The sequence below is a fragment of the Galeopterus variegatus genome, unplaced genomic scaffold (assembly GCF_000696425.1).
Source record: "Galeopterus variegatus unplaced genomic scaffold, G_variegatus-3.0.2 Scaffold602, whole genome shotgun sequence".
In the NCBI taxonomy this organism is placed as follows: Eukaryota; Metazoa; Chordata; class Mammalia; order Dermoptera; family Cynocephalidae; genus Galeopterus; species Galeopterus variegatus.
Genome location: NW_007726713.1, coordinates 294,583 through 317,362, shown reverse-complemented (window position 1 = coordinate 317,362; position 22,780 = coordinate 294,583). Strand labels below are relative to the sequence as shown.

At 34.9% G+C, this 22,780-nt stretch overlaps 2 protein-coding genes across 2 annotated transcripts in view; one reads left to right on the top strand and one right to left on the bottom strand.

The window, feature by feature from the left end:
* Positions 1-22,780, bottom strand: part of FAM227B (family with sequence similarity 227, member B) — a 266,420-nt gene that overhangs the window by 78,344 nt on the left and 165,296 nt on the right. The gene's annotated exons all lie outside the window — the stretch shown is intronic.
* Positions 6,341-22,780, top strand: part of FGF7 (fibroblast growth factor 7) — a 75,122-nt gene continuing 58,682 nt past the window's right edge. The window contains exons 1-2 of the mRNA XM_008570436.1: positions 6,341-6,604; positions 7,192-7,735. Of these exons, the coding sequence (XP_008568658.1) occupies positions 7,450-7,735 (286 nt within the window). The 5' untranslated portion in view covers positions 6,341-6,604; positions 7,192-7,449. The remainder of the gene's footprint in view (positions 6,605-7,191; positions 7,736-22,780) is intronic.

Sequence of the window (22,780 nt, the reverse complement as noted above, 5' to 3'; positions counted from 1 at the left end):
AAACTACATATATTTGGAATCCCTTAATTCAGAATTTGCTGCCATTCAGGTTGAGTTTGGATTTTTGCCTTGCAGACATTTCCAAGTTTGTGCAAAATAATAGGATATATCAGTTGTCATGGGGAATTTAAAAATATTTAACTGAAAAGGCAATTTTTAAACTCTTTCAATATTTTCACAGCCACATTTGTAGATAAGCTGATAAGCTATTTCCATATTCTTTTTATTGGTTCAATTAAGCCAGTGACAGTTTGATTTGTTACACATATAGTTCTCAGCATTAATAAACAACATTTATTGTAAAATATGCTATAATTTTTGGATTTTTACTTATTAGGCATCTTTCTAAACTCATGATGCAAAGTTTCCAACTTTCAAGCTACTTAGGCTAGGAAACCAATGCTGTGATCACGTGTAGCCAAAAAACTCTATTACAGAAAAAGAAATCAGTAAGTTTTATTTTGCTGTTCTTCTGGGCACTATCAAATGACCAATACTATTGTCTATTTTTTCCAAATTAGCCAATTTTTCTTGGCATGAGAAAGACAAGATTTTAGTTTTTAACGAATTCTTTTTGTCATGTGATCCACTCTCTGTAGCGTTGTATGCTGATATGAACTGCTCTACTACTATGTTCTTCTACTAACATATTTCTTTCTATTTACCACCATTCATCCAGTTACAAATGTCAGAGATCCAGAAGTTAACCTTGACTCCTCTTAGTCTCTTGCATTGAATCTATCATCAAGCTTTGTTTTCAGTATATTTCTGCTCACTCCTTTCCATCCCCCCTGCCACAATTCTAATCTAATCTATCAGCATGTCTGACTTGGATTTCGACCACAGCCTGCTAACTGGTCTCCTTCAACTTTTGTCATCTCCCAAACCATTCTCCACAAGTTTTCAGTATGGTTGCGTTACTCATTGATTATAACCCATTATACTTAGGATCAAATCCAAAGTCCTTACTGTTAGTATCAAGGCCCTACATACATTGATCTCTTATCACCTAACTTTCCCCTTGTCTACTATGTTCCAGTTTCTAGAACACAAGTTCATTTTCACCTCAGAACTTTTGTTCTCCTTCTTACCTTGGTCTCAAATGTTCTACTTCAAACTTCTAATTTCTTCTTATCCTTCAGATCTCAATTTAAATGTCACTTCCTCAGAAAGACCTTTTGTGACCAGATTCCAACCACTCCTCTCCTTTCTGTTATTTGCTACCATAGTAACCGATTTATTTCCTCCTGAAATATCACCAGAATTCTTTTTATATGTTTATTATCTGCCTCTGCATCCACAATTTAAGCTCCTTGAAGTCAGGAACCTTGCTTATCATATTGAACAGTACATCTTAATCATGTCACACCCTGTCCGAATACGTAGTAAGTGTTGATTTGAAGTGATTAGCTGAGTTAACAGAATAAATAGGACCAAGAATTTTATTTCATCATTGAAAACTCAATATGTAAAATTTCAAAGGAAATATCTGATAATTACTTACATGACTCTCAGGTCCCTAACCCAGACTGAATATATAAGAGGGAAGACAGAAAGAGAGGGGGAGAGAATGAGGGAGAAAGGTAGAGAGAGAGGATTTGCAAGGAAGACTTCTCTGTTAGTCTCCATCTCTCCCAAGAGGAGAAGAGGGGTTGGAGCATGGATCTCCCTTCACCCCAAAACTAGTCAGAGAGCCTAGTGTTTGGGGGGTGTACATTGATTGGGAAGAGTAGTCTACATATTAGAAAAAGAAGACTAGAGTTCTATTCAGGAAAAACAGGGGAGTCACTGATGACTTTTGAGCAGAGAAATACCATGGCTACAACTGTGCTTTAGGGAGATTAATCTGACAGCAACATTTAAAGGGGTTTGGAGACAGGAGATGCAAGGAGATGGGTTAGGAATAAAATTGACATGAGCAAGGACAATGACTTGATCTAAGATGTGAAGGTGACAATAGACAGGAAGAAACGGGTGAGGAAAAAGTTGTAGTGGTAGAACTGATAATTTTTGGAATTGATTAGAGGAATAGGGAGGACTCACTATGTCTGAGTCAATGGTAAATACTGCTGAGGAAAAAATATGAGTAATGTTTGAAGACAGCAGGAATGTTTAGCTTAAAGAGACGCCTAAGAGGAAGTATGAACCTCCTTTCTCTTGTGCATGAGTTATTGTGTTAGCCACCAATTTTGCACAAATACGTATTTTACTGGATACCTAGATTTTTGTGGGTGTATCTTTATACTAAATATGGTGGACTCTGTAACTTTCTTCTCCTTCTTTACTGACGTAATTACCTTTATTCTGCCTTTCTCTCATTTTTGAAAAGTTCACCTGGTTTTAAAGCTATTGAGTTAAAAACTAAACTGGTTTTGGTATTGACACACTGCCATTCCCGAAACATTAAAAAATTGTTGTTGCTAGTTTTACTCCTTATTTTGCTGCTTTGCTATGTAGACAATTAATATAGGATCAAAGAATGACAGTTTAAAGTAAACAATGTGATAACCTTAATTGCACAGGGTCTTTATGTTTTTCATGATATTCTCCTAGGGGATGAAGCAAAACTCTCTCCACTAGGACACTTCAGCTTTTGGGATGGCGGTAGGCTGTCAAAAGTAGGCACCAATGTACAGCACTAAATCAGGGAGATTGTCTCCTAAAGTAAAGCAGTAATTTAAGGGGAATCAGATAATCAAGAATGAATGATATAATATCATTTCATTATATAGAAATGTAGAAAAGGGGGGAAAAACCCAGTAGCTCCTAGAGATCTTGCTGTAGGTCTAAATTTGCACAGTAATTCAGTAGCAAATTTATTATATAACTTAAAGAATTAGAGCTCTTGCTCTAGGTCTAAATTTGCACCATAATTCAGATATTTTAAGGAACTTTAAATTTAGATTAGGATTTTGGAGAACTTTTTATAAGTATAAAATTAAATAAAACAAAGTTTTATAGACTCTAAGATACAAAAAGTCAAGTAACATTTGTAAACTGAGATATTTATACAGTTGAGTCACAAGTACACCGCAATATTGAGCATATGACTCAGATTTAGTATCTTATATACAGTTAGTTTTGAAATGTTAGGGCATTATGCCAAGGGTAAGCACAAAGTTTACATAATTGAAGATTTATAGAGACCTCAGGCTTGTTCAATTACTTTTGGGGTTTTACTCTAATGTTTAAACTACTGTCTTTGACCAGGTCCATCACGTTAGGGGAGACGTGTCTGTGCTCCAGCTTCCTACTGTACTTACAATAAACCCAAATTCCTATTACCACGACCTACAAAATTCTTTATGATATGAACCCTATCCACCTCTTCAGCTTCATTCATCTCTCATTCTCTCCAAATTGTTTATGTACTACATTCATATTGGCCTTCTTTCAGTTCTTGGAACACACTAGATCCCCCCTCCCCCCAGACAAACTAGTTTATGTTTGTTTTCTCACTGGAATGCACACTCTGTAAGGGCAGAGATCACTTCCAGAATATTCACCATTGTACCTCCAAAAGGCTAGCACAGCATCTGGCACTGAGTAGCTATTTGATAAATATTTGCTAAATGGATGAATCAAGGAGATAAGTAAGATTGGTTATATGGCATGGTCTAGAGTTGAGGCTGAATTTATGGAATGGGACTGACAGAAGAAAAGAAGATAAATTCATTGTGTGAGGACAGCTGTGGGAATGTAGTAGAAATAAATCTTGGATCACAATTTTAGATATGCAAGGAATAATATAAATTTATTTTCATAAATATAAAACAACTTAGCTTTAAGTTTGAGAATTCCACCCTCCCTGGTTGGAGGAAAACAGCATCAGTTATTCTTGGGGTTTTCTCTTCTGCTTCATGATGGGATAGGGCCCAAAGATTTTATGCAGGGCCAAGGCAAGGGATAACTGCAATGAAATGCCATTTTCACTTGTCAGAGTAGCAAAATCCCAAAAGTTTGATAGGAGTTGAACAAACAAGCAGTCTTATGTACTTCTAGCAAGATTGTAAAATTAGTACAAAAAAAAAAAAAAGGATAAGTTGGCAATATCTATTAAAATAATAAATACTCATGTAAATATATGCCTTTTGACCTAGACGGTCCACTTCTGAAAATTGATCTTGCAGATATATTTGCACAGTATAAAATGACACATATATAACTTCATTCATTATAGCATTTTATATAATAGGAAAATGCTGGAAAAAATTAAATGTTGATCAACAGTGGGCTGGTCAAAAACATTGTGAGATACCCATTCAATGGAATACTAAGCAACTGTAAAAAAAAAAAGTGAGAAAGCTTCCTAAATACTGAGATGGGAAGATTTTCTATTTTATTAAGTACAAAAAGTGACATGCAGAACAATGTGTATGGCATGCTACCTTTTGTATAAAAATGGAAAAAGTAAAAAAAAACAATAAAAAAATATATATACACATACACACATACACATATGTATACAGTTTACCTGTGCATAAAGAAACCCTGAAAAGATACACAAGAAACTAATAACAATTATTGTCTATATTTTTTGGGAAAAGATGGGAACTGGGAGAATGAGGACCAGATTAGCATGTAAGAATGCAAAACAACAAGAATATTTAATGATATTCCCTTCTACTGATTATATTATACATAACTATGAATGAGGCACAATGAATTACAAAATATAAAATTCAGTAAACAAAAGTTACCTTTTCATGGAATAAGAGATATAATGAAGTTTTCTTAAGCAAAATCAGGTGATTAATTATTACTTAAACAACTGCCTGTTTTCATGACATTTACTGAAATAGATTCTCTCTATCCTTTTTACATATTCTATCCCCGAATCAAACTAAATAAGTATTAGGCATTGTTTTTTTTTTTTTTTTTCGAAGAATTGCAGATGCTAACCTTTACTCATTACTTGCAAACTGTCCATTTCTTTTATTTAAGTCTTAAGCATTTAGTTAGCAAATATTGACGTCTAATCTGTTGATTCCTTGGTTTAAAATTGGTGGGGTCAGTGTGGAACAAATAGATTTAGTAGCTCCTGAATATCTTTATATTGTGAACTGACTATTAATAACTTTCATTCTTTACAAGGAATATCCAAGTCCTAGAAATTCTTTCTCTGTTCATTATTGTTGCCTCCAAAACCAATGGGGTGTAATTCAGAACACCATTATATTTTCCTTCCTCCTCTTCCTAAATGTAAACAAGGGAAAATCACATAAACTATAATCCAATTGAATGGACTTGTTTCCTTTTCCTATTTGGTCTACATGCACCACCTGGTGGCAGAGTAGTGTATTTCATATGCAGAAGAATGTGTGTGTGTATTTTGGAGGTATGTAACATGGGAAAGAGAATTTTAATATTTTTAAATATTAAAAACACAATTATTCTGCACCAAATATCTAACAGAACACTTGAACACTACTATATATATATATATACATGCTAGAAAAGGGAGTAAAGGGAAGAATTACTCATGTTGAAAAGTAAAATGGCTTTCTCTTACTGACATTAGTTATAGATCTTATAATTCTATCCCTAAATTAACATTTATTTATTGTGCTAATGCTCTTATTGGGGCAAAAGTCAAACATTGATGACCAATGTAAAACCATTCTCTTTATTTTTAATTTTTGAGAATAATAATTTTTAAAAGTATGTGTCCTCTTTCTTACATAAGTAGTTAATATAAGTCACAGGTCACAGAATTTTAAAACTACAAGACACCACAAGAATCATTTCTACAAATACACTAATTTCACAAATGGAGCAGCTGAGACTCAGGTACATCAAGTGACTTGACCAAAGCCATACTGGTCTAAAGTGGCCCAACTCAAGTAAGAGCCTAAGTCTTCCCACTTTCAGCCTAGGAATACAAGACATAAAAATTATACTCACATGCATAGTAAATTATCTCTGTATGAGGAAATACACACCTAACTCAGCTATATAGTGCTTTAAGACACTAAGATGTGATTTAACACATATTAGTAGTTTTGTTCCAACATTTTGAGCACAAAGGAGTAATTGAAGAAATCCATGCATCACAAAGCTTTGGAAAAGATTTTCTAACTATTTAAATTCCCCCTTTATATATATATGTTCAAAGGAATATTTTACCAAGTATGTAAAACTGCTACATTGTAAAGAAGTTCTAAAAAATGTCCTTTCCCCTTCTCACTGCTTGAGAACCAGAGATCTGTTTTTACAAAGTAGGTACTCACTTGTAGATTTAAGTATAAAACATGTTCATAGCTCCCTCTCATGACCACTGAATATTACACAAGCCTCCTTTTATTCTCGCTGTTGTATTCAACTAACAGCTCACTGGTTAAGTTTTAATTGCTTTCAATGAGGTCAGCAAAGGTATTTATCGAAAAGCCCTGAATAAAAGGCTCCACACACACACACAAGCACACGCGCGCTCACACACACAGAGAAAATCCTCTTGCCTGTTGATTTATGGAAACAATTATGATTCTGCTGGAGAATTTCTCAGCTGAGAAATAGTTTGTAGCTACAGTAGAGAGGCTCAAGTTGCACAAGGCAGACAACAGACATGGAATTCTTATATATCCAGCTGTTATCAACAGAACAAGTAAGTTCCTGTTATTTGTCTTTAAAAACAATGCTGAATGTTTTTAAAAAGTTTATCTTGTTCTCTGGTTTGGTACTGAGGGGAAAAGTAAAGCTACCAGATTTTTGAGCCATGTAAATATCTATAGTAATTATGCTGTAGAACTTACATAAAGATAAGGTTGAAGTTCTCCAGAGCAATCCTGACATTTAACTTGAAAAATGTGGGCAATTTAGGAGAAAATAATTGATTAACCACAAACGTAGAAGTATATAATAAAGAAATGTAGGGAAAGCATTTATATTTTGTTAGTAGTGATTGTAGAACTTAATTTAAATCATTAGCTCTCAGTGCAGGATGTTTCTTACAAAATAGTAATTGGAATGAATGGTATGGTCATATTCTGATTTGTCTCTACTATTGTGTAACTTTTATAAATCTACACAGAGTGGTAAAGATATTGACATCTTCTGTGAAAGCTGTTTTAAGTGTATCTTCAAAGTATAAACTACACTGTATAATACTATTTAATCACTGAAATTAATACATACAAATTTTTATCTCCCTCTCTCCTCCCCTCCCCATTCTTAATCTCTCATTGCAAACAGAAGTCAAGCAGCAACCCACTTCGCAGCAACTGAGCTTATTACAACCTGTTTTTACAACAGAGAGTTACTTAAGGAGGAATCCTATATTGTTATAAGGAATTAAAAGGATAAGGCTAGCAACCTGGAAAGAGCAACTACTCTTTCTTAAATCAATCTACAATTCACAGACAGGAAGAGGTCAATGACCTAGGAGTAACAATCAACTCAAGATTTAATTTTCATTATGTTATTCATGAACACCCGGAGCACTACACTATAATGCACAAATGGATACTGACATGGATCCTGCCAACTTTGCTCTACAGATCATGCTTTCACATTATCTGTCTAGTGGGCACTGTATCTTTAGCTTGCAATGACATGACTCCAGAGCAAATGGCTACAAATGTGAACTGTTCCAGCCCAGAGAGACATACAAGAAGTTATGATTACATGGAAGGAGGGGATATAAGAGTGAGAAGACTCTTCTGTCGAACACAGTGGTATCTGAGGATTGATAAACGAGGCAAAGTAAAAGGGACCCAAGAGATGAAGAACAACTATAGTAAGTAATGTTTTTTATTTAAAGCACTGCTTGTGAACCTTAACAGTCTGTTAAAGAATCAATTTTCAGGTGACATGCTTTCTCAGTTTCCTTTTTTTTTTTTTTTTTGAAAAAAAAAATTAAATGAAATATCATCTTCTCATTTCTCTAAATTGGGATAGTTGAACATTGAACTGTATCCCTAAAAATATCTACTGGAACAGGGTAAATGTACTAATATAGCTGAAACTGATAACCCAAGCCAAGTTGAAAATATATATTCTGTCTTAAGCTCAAAATGCTCATGAGTTAAGCAAAATGTAAATGATATTATTCACAATAAAATGTGATTTATCATTTTCTACCCAAACTCATCAGGAGATCTAATACAGTACTTATTGCTAGTTTGAGGAATAGAGAATTTATTTTTACTAATTTGATTTCCTTTGAAAAAATATTCCCATGATGTAAAATACTTAGTCTGTGCTCAAAAAATGCATTCTTGTGCAATTGTGTATAGTTATAAAATCGAAGAGAATCTGTAGTATTATCATCTGTTCATGTTATAAGCTTGTTTTTGAATGGTTAATTATATACCTAAGCAAAAGAATGGATTCTTCTTGGCATTTTCTTTATCTAAATCTTCTGTGTCATGAAAGTCTATCTTGCCTTAAGAGAAATGCAAATGTGAGGAAATAAAAGTGAGTTGGAATAGATGTTAGTTTCATGATTTATAACTGAAAAGCCTTTCATCTTCCCCAAGAATCAGTTATTTTTTTTCATCTTGAAATATCAGGGTTGGAGTTTTCATTTAATAGTTATGATTATGCCAATGGTATTTAATGGGGAAAAATATTTAATGACATAAAATATATACCTCAACATATACATTAAGGATTTAAAAATCCCTAAGTGAAAATAAATTTTATTTGTATTACTAGCACTAATGCTATATCATTCTACAATATATGTGTACAAGTCAATTGAACATAAATGCATGGAGATGACGGTGTAAACATGTGCCTAGCACAGTGCCAGGCTTGCAGTGCAGTTATTTAAAACTTTTGCTGCTTGTTCACTGAATGACTTCTAAGCTTCTAAACTAATCAACCAATAAATGGAAATTTGAGAGAACTGTGTTTCCAATATAAAAATGAGAGGATCTTCTTTTTAACCATAATTGATGTAAAATGTTAAGTCCATTTTATGATTTTGTTACTATTACTGTTTATTACTACTAATGAAAGTATCATGTTACTCCTAGAAGACTTCTGATTATAGTAAAGTTTAGCTAAGAAAATGACAATTTGGAGGAAGTTTTGTGGATATCTACTCCTACCTGAGGAACAGAATTTGGCTTACAATCAATTTATTTAAAAGTTACTGAGATTTATTATGGATAATAAAACTTGGTGGAGAGGACAGAGCCCAGGTGGAAGTTATAACACGTGGGTCAAATCCCTGTTTGTGAATGACTTTGGGACAATTTCTCAGTTTTTCCAATCCCCATTTTTTTCATTTGTAAAATGTGACATATGTACAGATGATCTACAAGATACCTTCTGGTTCTTATAGTCTATTCTATTCTAAACCACAGAACATATTACATAAATGCGAGGAAACCTAAGTACCCATTATATAATTATCACACACAATGAATGAAATGAAAGTGAATATTATCTCAGTGATAAAATGAGCTGTCTAACAAATTTCAAATTGTAGTAATAAGGTTAACAAACCTAAACTCTGTGGAATTCTTTTATATATTGACTAGTTCCTTTTGAATACTTTTACCAAATAATGAAAAAGTGAAAAATTTGATGTAAAACCAGTGAAAATGAATAATAATATGCATATTATTTGGGATCAAAATATCCACAATTGGAATGCATTTGCATGTGCAAATTCTATTTTTGTTAAAATTTTTGTTAAAATTTCTTAAAACTATGAAACTCAGCTATTTGTGCACATACACAAAATGCTAAAATTATTTTATAGTTTGAAGCACAATTTAGTGCTAACCCAGTTAAAGTCAATTTGGTCAATTATTCTCCTCTAAAACTAATTCTATAGTAAAAAAGAAAGAAAGTCATCCTATATCATTAGGAATTAAAATGTCACAATGCCAATGTACTAAGAAGACATAATATACATTATGTAAATAAGCTTTACTTCTATATGCTTTTTCATGGGCTATATATATGGTGTACTTTGATACACTAAATTCTCCTGGAAAGAGAAACTTTCATCAGTATTCTTTCACTAAACTCTAAAATTTAAGTTGTGCTGTTATCCTATTGAAGAAGGAGCCAGTGAGTTGTCTCCAAATTTAAAACGAGGCTAAGAAACTTATGTCTATAGGAAATCCTAATGGAAAGATGGAGGGCCGGCCCGTGGCTCACTCAGGAGAGTGTGGTGCTGGTAACACCAAGGCCACGGGTTCGGATCCCATATAGGGGTGGCCGGTTAGCTCAATGGGTGAGCATGGTGCTGACAACACCAAGTCAAGGGTTAAGATCCCCTTACCGGTCATCTTTAAAAAAAAAAAAAAAAAAAGAAAGATGGAAATACGCCAATGAAGAATATATGGAGAATAACTTATTAGAAGAAAATTCTGATAGGCATTTTCTGTTACTTAGGGGCAACATTACTAATTTTAAGAGTGAACGTCCATACATAAATGTACAAATTAACAGATGTGGAGTTGAAACTACCTGGAAAGCCAGGTATAAAGAAAATGCTCAACAGAATTTGTTTAAAATTGATAATCAGAAGATGAGAAAATTTGAAAATTGCTTACATTCCTCAATCATTAAGTGAATGAATTAACAAATGAACAAAAGATATTTTCTTCCTATTTTCATTAAAATGAGAGTAAATGGTAATTGGATTGACTAGCAGATTGAAATGCAGCAGAGTTCAGAAGGTGATAAAAATCAGAATCAAACTCTGAATTTCATTTCCAATGTTTTAATACCTTAGAAATTTTAAAAGGCTATTAATCACCCTTCTTTAAAAGTCTTTTGAGGTGGTATTAATTTTAATATCTTAGATGATAAAGTTTTACATAAAAAGTAAGATGCCAGCTATGGGAAACGTAATTGTTCTCTCAGTGGCCATGGAGAAAGTCCCCAGTTCATTCTCACGGCTTTTCTTTGAATGAAAGGGAAAATGACCTGGGGATGTTAATGGGCCTTAGGGGATTGCTTACTTCACCAGCAGAAGCAAAACTCTCACATAGAAATGTGGTTTATAAGACATTGGTGAATATGGATTGGAGTTAATAGGGGAGGTGAAAAATCTGGGTGTGTAATTTTGCTCCCAGAAGGTGTTGGGCTAGGGTAGGTGTATGCAGGGCTTGGAGGAAGGGAAGGGAAGTGATGGGGAGGTGAATGTGATCATCCACGTCTCATATCTTTAGGGAATTTTAAAAATTAATCAATTACCCTGGATTGTGAAGGTCTCACTTCAGTCTTACCTTAACTAGAGGGTTGTCTTGTGAAATATTTTAAGTTTAGAATGAATACATTGCAGAAAGAGTGAACTAAGGAACCCAACAGAAGTAAGACCTGCGTTAGTAGACATATAAGCAAGAATAAACTGTATAGATGGGGGAATTCATGACAGACCAAAAGAAGCTGGACCACATTTCTGACCTTGAGGGGAGAGAAGCTCTTAATGGAGAATTGGTCCTAGAGATTGTACACAACTCTTACCCAGGAGGCAGAAAGCCTCTCCTCCTTTCTGATTCTTTCTAATGGCTCCACATTTAGCCTTACACCGTGGTGAAACTAAACCTAACCTGAGTTAATAATAAGGACAATAAAATCATAAAATGGCCCTGCAATATGCCCATTCAAGATGAGATAAATATTCATGTTCTCTATGAAAGGTCAATACTTCCTATTTTGTTGTCAGAGCTCTCCCCTTGGGGACGACAAGGCCAGAGGGTGAATTTAGATCATAGTTGGACCAGGCAGCTCATCAGCAGACAGAGGCAATCACTTCACACCTGACAGAAATAACACTGCTGTTTAAACTGGGAATCGAGGTGCCGAGTGAGAGATGGCAGCAGTTCACTGGGCACCCGACAACCGCCCTAAGAGACAGATGTGGAACAGAGAACCCAGTCTTTCAGGGTGATTTTCTTGCTCTCAGTATCCAATTACTAAGAAGTTGTGCTCTTCCCAACAATAGTCAAAATCTCCCATTCCTTTTAAGAAGAAATCCTTAATTGTCATAAACCACTGATCCAAGGGAAAGTATGCCTCACTTGGTCATGATTGAACATTGTTAGTTACATAGCAAGAAAAGGGTTAGCCATTCTGAAAATTGGCCAATGATTTGGCAATATTCTCTTTTGGATTGTTAGACTGTGATGGGATATGGCCTAGCAATTGGCAAAAAGCAAATAAACACAGTGTTGTTGGATTTGACTTTGGCCACAAAACCTTCAGTGACTCAATTGTCAACAATTCTTTGGCTATGCTCCTACTCAACAATAATCTCTGTTAGTAGCAAGTAAATATACATATCACCTCTGAATATGGAGATGGTAAATTTGCTTATGTTCCAAACAGTTCTTAGCAAGTTATCAAAAAGAATAATAATTTACATTATCAAAATAAAAAATAACAATATAAGACCAACCCTGACTTTAAAAAATGGACAATATGGAACATATCTAAGGAGTTGAACTGAAATTCTAGAAATTATTGACAAGATGGAATCCTGTAGAACTTGTGACCTGCATTCCCTTAAGTAATTTATCAAGGCTTTAAATTATGGAGAATGAATAAATTTCTGGAGAGCAAATTCGGAAATATTAGCTATTTTTGAAAACTCTAATATTAAGAATTATTTTTCATTTCATAATCTCTCTCTCTCTCTGGCTATCACAAGTGTCTGGCACTTATTAAGTGCTAATAACTACATTCATTGCCACTGTTCATTGCCTCTTATCATCTGTTATTTCCTTTGTAAATCCTCATCTCAACTGACCATTTCTATATCACTTTCATTTCTATATCAATCCAGAGTATCTGATCATGTATTTTTCCTTGTGACTCATCTGTACGACTACTCTTCAGCCTATAGTTTTAGAATATTCAGAGGCCCAAGTTAATAGGAGAGAATGAATGCAAGAAGACAGCTTTCAGAAATATGGAAGGGGTTGCCCTTTCCGTTTTTCTGTCTCTCAGTGTTGGCTAAATATTGTTATCAGCTGGAGAACTTAAAAAAATACAGGTCCCTCGCACAAAGAATCTCATTAAGTTGACCTGGGATGCAGTCTGGGCATCAGGAATTTTAAAGCTCCCCAGATAATTTTGACATTTTGCCAAAGTGAGAACCACTAGACAAAGGGAATCACATTAGATTACTGGGGAAACTGTACCTCAATTAAATCAGAATCTCACGAAGGTAGGGAGGATCCAGGCATGAATACGTGTTAAAGTTCACCAGTGATTCTAATGTGCAACAAAGGTTACAAACAACTGCTTAAGGGGATCAAGAGTTCTAATTCAGCCTGGACCTCCTCAGGTATCTTGGTACATTCGTCTCAGAACCCGTAGAGGGCTTCGGAGTGAACTTGCACCCTAGAAGACTTTAAAATAAGCTTGATTAGGGATGAATCTCTAAATTATGCATTGGGGGAGTTCTTCTGGGCCCATTTGACCTCTCTGACAAATCTCAGTGGCCCCAACATTTGGTGATCTAGCCTGAAAATGTATGTAATGACAGGTCTGTAGCTACTATGTAAGAAAGTTGCTTTGGTGAACTAGTTAGCTGCAAGGAAGAATAGGTCCTGTGCCCTATCCTCACAATGACAGGCAGGTCTGAATCTCTTCTGACACTTTCAAGTGGTGCTGCGCAAGGAACTTGGAGTAGAGACATAAATACCAGCTTACTGTCTACTTACATGAACCACTTCTGACCATGAACCCAGATGCCTGCAAATTAGATTCTCACCTCTTATATGAACCCCACAAAGTTCAAAGGCAGAGATTTAAAGAAACTACTAGTGGGTTACTTCAGTTGATTAGAGCATGGTGCTGATATACCAAGGTGTCTGAGCTCTCTACCAGCCAGCAAAAAAAAAAAAAAAAAAAAAGAAAGAAAGAAAAAGAAGAAAAGAAAAGTAAAGAGACTACTTCCAGGCTAGAAACCCAGTGGGGAAGGAATGACAAGTCTAGAGGATCCATCCAGATTAGCAAAAAGGATGTGAAGATGTGAAGTTAGAGGCTTGTTCTCTTTGTAGGACTGTGATGATGTACAACATTAAGGCAAAGCTCTCTTTATTTTCTAAGGATCTTAGCTTTCTTCCTTTGTATCAAATAATTTTTGGTAGCACGGTAACTTCGCTAACATGATGCATTAGAATAAAAATCTTTCCTGTATTTCAGTTTCACATTTGACATATAGAAGAAAATGCAGAAATTGTGCATACCTAACTAATACGGAGAAAAAAGAACTCTTGTTAAATGAAATGGACTTCAAAATGAACTCCTTCCTTTTTCAAACCATATCCAGCCTTTCTATACCCCAAATACACATGGTTTAGAAATGAAAATCCTCTGCTTTTCACTTGGTTTGGAAAGCCACATTAAAGAGTCACTGAATATTTAACTGCTTCTTGACCAAGTTTCATATCTGCACTTGAGATTATGTCTGGAATATATATCTCAAATTCTTATCTAGAACTTGAGATACTAACTTACGTAGAGAAGCCATATCAAATGCACTTACAAAGAAAATGCCATTGAAGTGTGTGAATGGTTTTGTGTAGTAATATGTAAAGACAAAGGGGTTAGGGCGGGGAAGGAGAGGGAGAATTATCCAATACCTATGCCTAGGTGAAACTTCGTCTTTTCTCAGAGGGAAAAAAGTTTGATATATACTTGGGAAAATTGGCTCTAGAGATTCTCCTGTTGCTCCAGTCAACTTCCATGCACAAGAAAGTAAACTCTTCTACTGGAATGGTCATGAGTACCTGATAGAGCCATTAGCTAGTATCCATCTAAGAATAAGTAGGAACAAAATATCTTTGGAGGGAAAAAGTAGAGAGAAAAGGAAAAAGAACGTGATATAAAAATTAATGGATTTTAAATCCTTTGTATACTTAAAAGGATTCTCATAAAATATAGCTTTACTAACTTTTTTGATGTACGTAAGGAATGAGGGCAATGGAATGCAATGGATTGATAAGATAGTAGAGGGAGGATTTCTGAGACCAAAACAAAACAAACAAAACCACTAAAATGCTGAGGGTTGGATTTAATCAGAAACTGTAGTAATAGGGTACAGAGGGATTAAAATGATAACAGATTATTGCAGGTATTGCTTAAATAGGAGGTTTGAATCTATTAATTTTGTGCCCAAACTGTAATAATCTTCGCTTATTTATCAGGACTATTCTGAAACCAAGTTTATTTTTAAAAGTTTTTTTTTTTAATTAAACTTTTTTTTTAATTGAAATATATTGATTGTATATGTTTGTACAGGGGTACAGAATTATATTTCAATACATGTATACAATGTGTAGTGATCAAATCAGGGTAGTTAACAAATTCATCATCCCCCAAATTTATCATTTCTTTATGATGAGAATATTCAAGCTTCTCTCTACTAGACATTTGAGAACATACAATAGATGCCTAGCACTACTATATACCACTAGAACTTATTTTTCCTGTCTAGCTGTAATTTTGTGCTCGTTAATCAACCTTTCACTATCCCCTACTCCCCTCCCCCTTTCCCAGCCTCTAGTAACCACAGTTCTACTCTTTACCAGGTTTATTTTTATGATTAATGTAATACAAGAGAAATGAGGCATATTTCAACATCCTTAAACACCATATTTATCATGTTCCATTGTAATATTTCCCATTTTTATCTGCCAATTTAAACTTTAGATCTAACTGTAGATAATATTGAAAGAATTATTTAAAACCAACTTCAGAATCAACTCAGTGGGTAGATTTTTCTCAAGGCAGTATTTCCAAACTGTGTTTCTTAGAACACTAGTGTCTCTTGGGATATTAATGGTGTTTCCTGCAGCACGGTTTCTGTGGCTAACACACTGGGAAATATTGGATTAAATAAAACTGTACAAATTTTTTTATAGCAGAATTTCTCTGAGTCTGTACTACACTAATGTGAATTGCGAAACTCTGGGAAAAGATCATATGAGGGTCTTCAAACAGTTCATAGAAAGATTTGTATTATCTTTTCATTCTATTTTCCATGAACTTTCTGAAGTACCCTCATACTTGGTTTCCCAAACTTAGTTGACAACAGTACACTTCCACCCTTACCCCCATCCCACTCCCAGCCCTTGATTTGGGTAGAACAATTAAATTTCATTAAATTGGAATTCTAGGACTATGGTCTTGAGATGGATCTTTGTTGTAGTCAAGAATTAAACCAAGCTGCCACTCAGTTGTTTGATTCAAATAAAGGGCTACAAAATTGACTCGAACCAATATTTTAAGAATGACCATGGACCAAGCACTTATATATGCCAAAGTCAAGAGCCTGTATATAATTTTGGACTCTTAGAGTAGTATTTTTGGGCATGGATGCTGGGCTGAAATCCAGAGATCTATGAAGGGATTTAAGCCTAATCTGAAGTTCTTTCTGAGTTCTGAGCAGCTTTATAGGACCATTCTCCTAACTTGAAATGATGCCCAGTAGCTATTATTTGGGCCTCCTATAAATTGACCAAAAACATTTCCCATACAATAACCTAAAAATGTTTTAGGATTTCAACATGATTGAAAAATTCTTATGATATGTACCTAAAACGATAAACTTTCTTCTACTTTTCAAAAAAGTAGTTTGAGCAAAAGTTGTAGGTATTTCAATAACATCAATAAAGAAACAAGTTTTATTTACTACCAAAAAAACTATTTGAAAATTAAAAATTGAGCATAACCTTATGGGAGGACTATAAATTTAATGAAATAATTTTTAAAATACTTTGAAGAGTATATTTTAGCTTATTTAAGATGTCAAATAGAGACAGAACAAGTAATGGTCTATTCTCTTCTGTGTCCAACTTGCTTTTCTTCCCATACACAGCACATCTGCCTTGTCTTATAGTACTTTATGTTTGCATTTGGCACTGCCACTAGAATACCAGTTCTGGAAAGATAAGCACTATATCTTACTCTTCGTTTTATCTCCTAATAGTAGAGGAAGAAGCACTTAGCCCAATGCAAGAGGTGGAAGGAGGGAGAAAGATTAGTAATCACTCAGTATATTTCTCCTTTAATTTTTACACATCTAAAATTAGTTATAAGTAAGAAATAGATCATTAAATTATCATGAAAATCTAATGGACAAGAATTAAAAGCCTTGCTGAAATAAAAGAGAAATACACCTCTCTTCCCTCTTATTCTCCATCATTAAAAAAAGTATTGGTCTCCAGAACCAATTTGACTTAATGTCTTTCTAGTTAATTTCAAGGGACAAGTGGAAAAGTTAGTTTATTGTAAAGGCCAACGACATAAGCAGGTACAGGCACCACTTGTGACACTGGAAGGGTGATTGTCAGGGCATGGTGAAGACCAATCCTGGAAGAGCTATGGCCCTCCTAAACGCCTATTCTTATTCTCACCTGACTGTCAACTAATCCCTGTATGTCAAAAACTATATGCAGACTGTAGAAAAGAGGCAGTGGGCTTGTTTTCTTGCCTACTAGTAAGATTGACTCCAGACCTGGTCATCAGCACTGAAGAGAGGAGAGGGCATATGTATAGGGAGAAAGGCCTGGGAAGAAGTGAAAGTTGGCGAATCTACTCTCTGTTTTTGGGCCAGTAGCCAGATCTTCAAGAGAGTCTTTCAGTGTCTTATGATGTCTGTAACTGTACTTCTGACCACAGGCCTGCTTGGTCTTATTTATATTGAGGCATCTCTCATGAGGAGGTCACCTGTGGGTTGTGGACAGCTTCCTCTTTTGTTTGCATGAATTATGAAGACATCATATAAAACTTTGAAAGGACTGGTGACCTGTCTTTTCATTGTGTTATTAATTCAACAAGTAATCATTGATACCTCCTTTTGCCAGACTGAGGATACAGTAATAAAATAACCCATCGTTCATTTTTTTAGAGAATCAACAGTTTAATCAGAGGGAGCAAGTTTACAGCACATAGGGGGTTGCCTAGCTCAACATGAAAAGGAGGTACAGAAGTCTTTTCTGGGAGAAAATGACCTGAGGGAGGAGGAGGATGAAAGACAGAGGACAGATGTATTGTCCTCAGAGAAAATACTCTTGGTAGATGCTTGGTAGCAAGAGAGAACTGCAAGGTTGGGAAGTGGAAAGTAATTTAACATCTTTCCAAGTATCAATATTAAGCTCATCTAGGTAAACCTTTTTTTTTCCTATTAAATATATGAGAACATTTGCTCTTTATCAATTTTCAGCCTTTGGATGATTGCTATATTTATTAAAAACATAACTACCCCCAACTAAACTGCTAATTCTCTAAAAACATGGACTATTGATTTGTTCACTACTGTAACCTCAGTCTGGCAAAGGGAGGTATCAGTGACTATTGGTTCAGTTAATAAAAGAATAAAAAAAGAGGTCACCAATTTTTCAAAGTTTTGTATGATGTCTTTCCTTTAAAGGATAACTTTTTCTGAAGGCATAATTCAAGTTCTGCTAATTGAAATAATATAGTTTTTTTTCGATAACTGCGTATTTTTCTCTTTTTTAATAACTTTTCAATCTTTGATAATAACTGTAATCTATCTGCTTAAGTCAGCTGTTCACAAATAATCACTGTAAAAGCTACATTATCATTATGGAGGGTTCCCCCCCCCCCATAATGCTTTTTTAAAAGTGAGAAAAACAATGCTTTTGAAGCATATGTTTAGCACTTAAGAACAAAATTATGGAGGTTGTCTCCCACATTCTTTAAGATAAGACATACTTTTATTACCATGAGCGATGGTCACCCGTTTCAACTGTGCAACCAGGACACTCATTAATAAAGCAGCTGTTCATAGTTTTACTCTAATTCATGAAGTAGGCAATGAGGTGAGGTGTTTTCCCACTGAAATAAAACTATTGAGGAGTCTGTCTTTCTGTGAAATTAGGCTAACCTTTCTTCTTGTACAAATAATGTGTTGTAAAATAATGTTGGACATTTAATAGACACACAGAGTGCTTTCAGTTTTGAGAAGATTCTGGCCAAATTTGTTCTTCAAATTTCTTCTTAACTGGCTGGAGGTTGATCAGATATAGAATAATAATACATCCCCAAGGAAGATGAGCATAAATCTATACCATGGTTGTTAAGCTGAACTTTAAAATTTATGATATTATAAGGTTTATTAGATATTCACATTAATATATCACTAAAATTACTGCACTATGCAGAAATAAATTTTGTTTGCTAATGTTGTCATAAATTTTCTAATTTAGCCTATCCAAATTGTACAACACACAACTGGGAACCTTTTACTGAGTGATTAAATATAAGTCTATAACTAAATGATGTTAATTCTTTAAAAATACATATGCTAATATTAAAATTCATACAGAATACTTTATTCCATTTTAATTCTCAAAATACCTCTTTGCTGTAAACTTGTGATTACACTATTACTTCATTTTAAAGAAGGAAAAAAAGACCCTCAAGAAATTGGACAGCTTAATAAATTTTCTAGTGCATAAATTCTAGTTTTAAAATTATGCATAAGCCTGTTTTGCTTCCTATTTAGGTATTATTCATTTCAATGAAGAAAGGCTGCTGTTTAAAACTAACTAGTGATTCAAATGATCATATAGAAAAGCTTTTTGTGCAATGATTGATTGTTTTCTGGAAATATTTGAGTGGTCAGTTAACTTACAAAGAGTGGATATTGAATAGTAGGTCTGATGAATTCACTGCGTGGTTAAAATCATTATATATTAAAGACCAAGAAGTTCATGTGCAGAATGCTCCTTTAAACCTTCCGGTTTACTTACAACCAACACAAGTTATTAAGACACTTTGAAGGGGGAAAAAAAGCGAGGCCTTTTTCAGTAACATTTTTCCCTCAGTGAAAACATAGGTCTCATTACTATTATTTTAAGATAAAAATAAAAGTTACTACTACAACAGAGGTAAACTTCTGAGTGGTTTCTGTGTGCCTGGAACCGTGCTAAACACTTTACATACGTTAGCTAATTTAATCTTCACGGAGCACCTGTAAGGTTGGCAGATTTATGCTCATTTTGCAGATAGGGAAACTTTGGCTCACAGAGTTAAGCAACTTGCTCTATCTAGGTTACACAGCTAGTAACTGTCAGAGTTGGGATGTGAACCCAAGTGGGTTTAACTCCAAATCATAGTTTAAGTTTTCACTGCATGTATCACTATACTGTCACTGTTGTTATTAAAACATCATATAATTAATTTGTAGCATGCAGTGGGATAATTTGCATCTGAAGAAGTATAAACAGCTGAAATTTTCTTCTCTGTAATATGACCTAATGAGTACTTGGCATTATCTTATTAAATAAAAACTTTACTCCAACTTTCCTTGTACAAAACATCTCCATCTGTCTTCCCCTGAGTTGGCGCAGCAGCCTTCAGTTTATTTGGCTTACAGATTGCTAAAGATGGTGCAAAAATTAATTTGGTTATATTTGAAACACAATTCTGACATCTATTAAAATATTTATATTTCTATTAGTTAGTGTCTGCATAATTGTTATAGCATGCATACATATATGCAATTTTATTTCAGAGAATAAACCAGTCAGTTTTAGGAATACATCCACATAGTTTTCTTCTCTAAAGTCCACTAAATCCAAATAGAACAAACACAAAAACAAATAAAAGAAACAGCAGAGAGTTTGCTCTAACTAGCACTTCTGAAGAATAGGTTGAAAAAGAAATAGTTTATAGTCAAACTGGTCTTTCTCTTGTCTGTGATTTCTATGTTATTTCCTTTTTTTTTTTTTTTTTTTTTTGTCTTTTTCCGTGTCCGGCAACGGATCACAACCCTCAGTGTCGCCCCCGTACCAGACCGGGACCGGCAACGGGATCGCAACCCTCGGTGTTGCCCCCGCGCCTCGCTCAGCCAGTGAGCGGGAACCAGTCTGTATGTGGGATCCGAACCCTTGGCGGGAGCGCAGCCGCGCTTCCCAAGCGGTGCACTAGCGCAGTGCGCCACCGGGCTGGCCCTACTATGTTATTTCTAACCCTCTTAGGATTCTCCCCAGTAAAAGATAAAGAAGCAAAAGAAAGGGAATAAAAATGATGAGTTAATGCAAAGACAGTGTATCTGGAATTCTATTTTAAGGAATTTTTGTGTGTGTGTGATTCTGGTTAAATTATATTATATACCTGTCTCTTAATGTTTTCCTGAAAATTAGACTTATACATTATTTGTGACCTGATTGACCTTATGTTCTCTCAGTGTCTTAAAAATATCTTAGAAGGTTTGTACTCTGAAAGTTGCAGTGGCTCTTGCCAACAATTATGATAGTATTTTTTGCAATATTTATTAAGCATATATTATACACTATGTACTGTGGTTGCATAGATGCATAGGGTAATGATTCACTATTTGAAAAATTTCAACCTACCTGTAAATACCAACACCAAAGAGTCAATTTTTATAGAGTATAGTAAATACTGCAATAAAGATATGTTCAGGGAGTCAGTGGATCATAGTGGAGGGCAGCTAACAGAACCTGGCATAAAGAGAGCAAGACTCTTAAAGAATATGATTTTTGACCTCCTCTTGAAGAGCAAGCAGAAATGAATCAGGCTAGAGGAGAGAATAAGGAATGGGGAAGGGGGTCAGAAGAAAGGACATCTGTTCCTGGAAAATGGTACATGAGGAAAAGCTGAGTGGTATGTCACTAGGTATGTATGGGAATTAGTGTCTCTGGAGTATCAAGTTCAGTGTAGGAAGTAGGGAGAGACGAGACCGCAGTGAAGTCTCATACCTTGAAAAGTTATTTTCCATTTTAGGGAATATGGACTTTGTCCATAGGTAATAAGGAGCTATTGAAGAAGAATTGTGGAAGGAGTAGCTAATCAAAAACAGTCAGTAATTTATATTATTGATAAAAATAACCTGGATAGTTAAAAGTTTATTAATAACCCTAAATTATTTTGTTAAAAAGTTTAACCTTTTTTCTCACAAAATCTTTTCAGAGCTACCCACAGGTAGCAAAATTAACTCATGTTAATGAATATCAATTGATTTGCCCCGCCCACTCTTTGATATACAGGTTTATAATGGACTTTATTGAAAAATAGAGAATATCTATTGATTTGCTCCACCCACTCTTTGAAATAGGGGTTTATAATGGACTTTATTGAAAACTAGAGAAAAGGCAGAAAAAGTAGGCTTGAACAATTCACCAATAATTTCTCAGTCTTAGTTTATCAAGTCAATAGTGCTATTTTAGTATAAACATTAATACATATTACGTACCTCTTAGAAGTAGATGGAATTGAAAGTAAAGATAGAGGCAGCATGAGGACATGGAAATAACACTGCACTAAATATTATAGGACCTGGGTTTTAATCCTTTTTCTTTCAGTAATGAATTGAATAACCTTAGGAAAGTACTTAACCATCCTGGGCCTCAGTTCTTTTTTTAAAAAATAGAAGTGAAGAGGGTTAGACCAGATTGTATGAATAGATTTCAATTGGAAAATGTTATCAAAGGTACTGTGCGACTGAGAAGGGGGTGGGGGAGAGAGATGTGTTAGTTACCTATTGCTGCATAATGAATTACCTGAAATTTAGCAGCTTAAACCAATATTTATTATTTCACAGTTTCAGAGGGTCACGAATCTAGGAGTGGCTTAGCAGAGTGGTTCAGTGTCAGGGTCTCTCAGGAGGTTGCAGTCAAGATGTCAGACAGGGCTGATGTCTTTTCAAGACTTGGATGGGGCTGAAGAATCTGCTTCTAAGTTCTCCCACATGGTTGTTGATAGGCCTCAGTTCCTGTTGGGGGTTGTGGGGGGGGGGAGAGAGAAGGAGGGAGGGGGAGAGAGAGAGAGTGAGAGAGAGAGAGAGAGAGAGAGAATATCTCCGGAACAGACG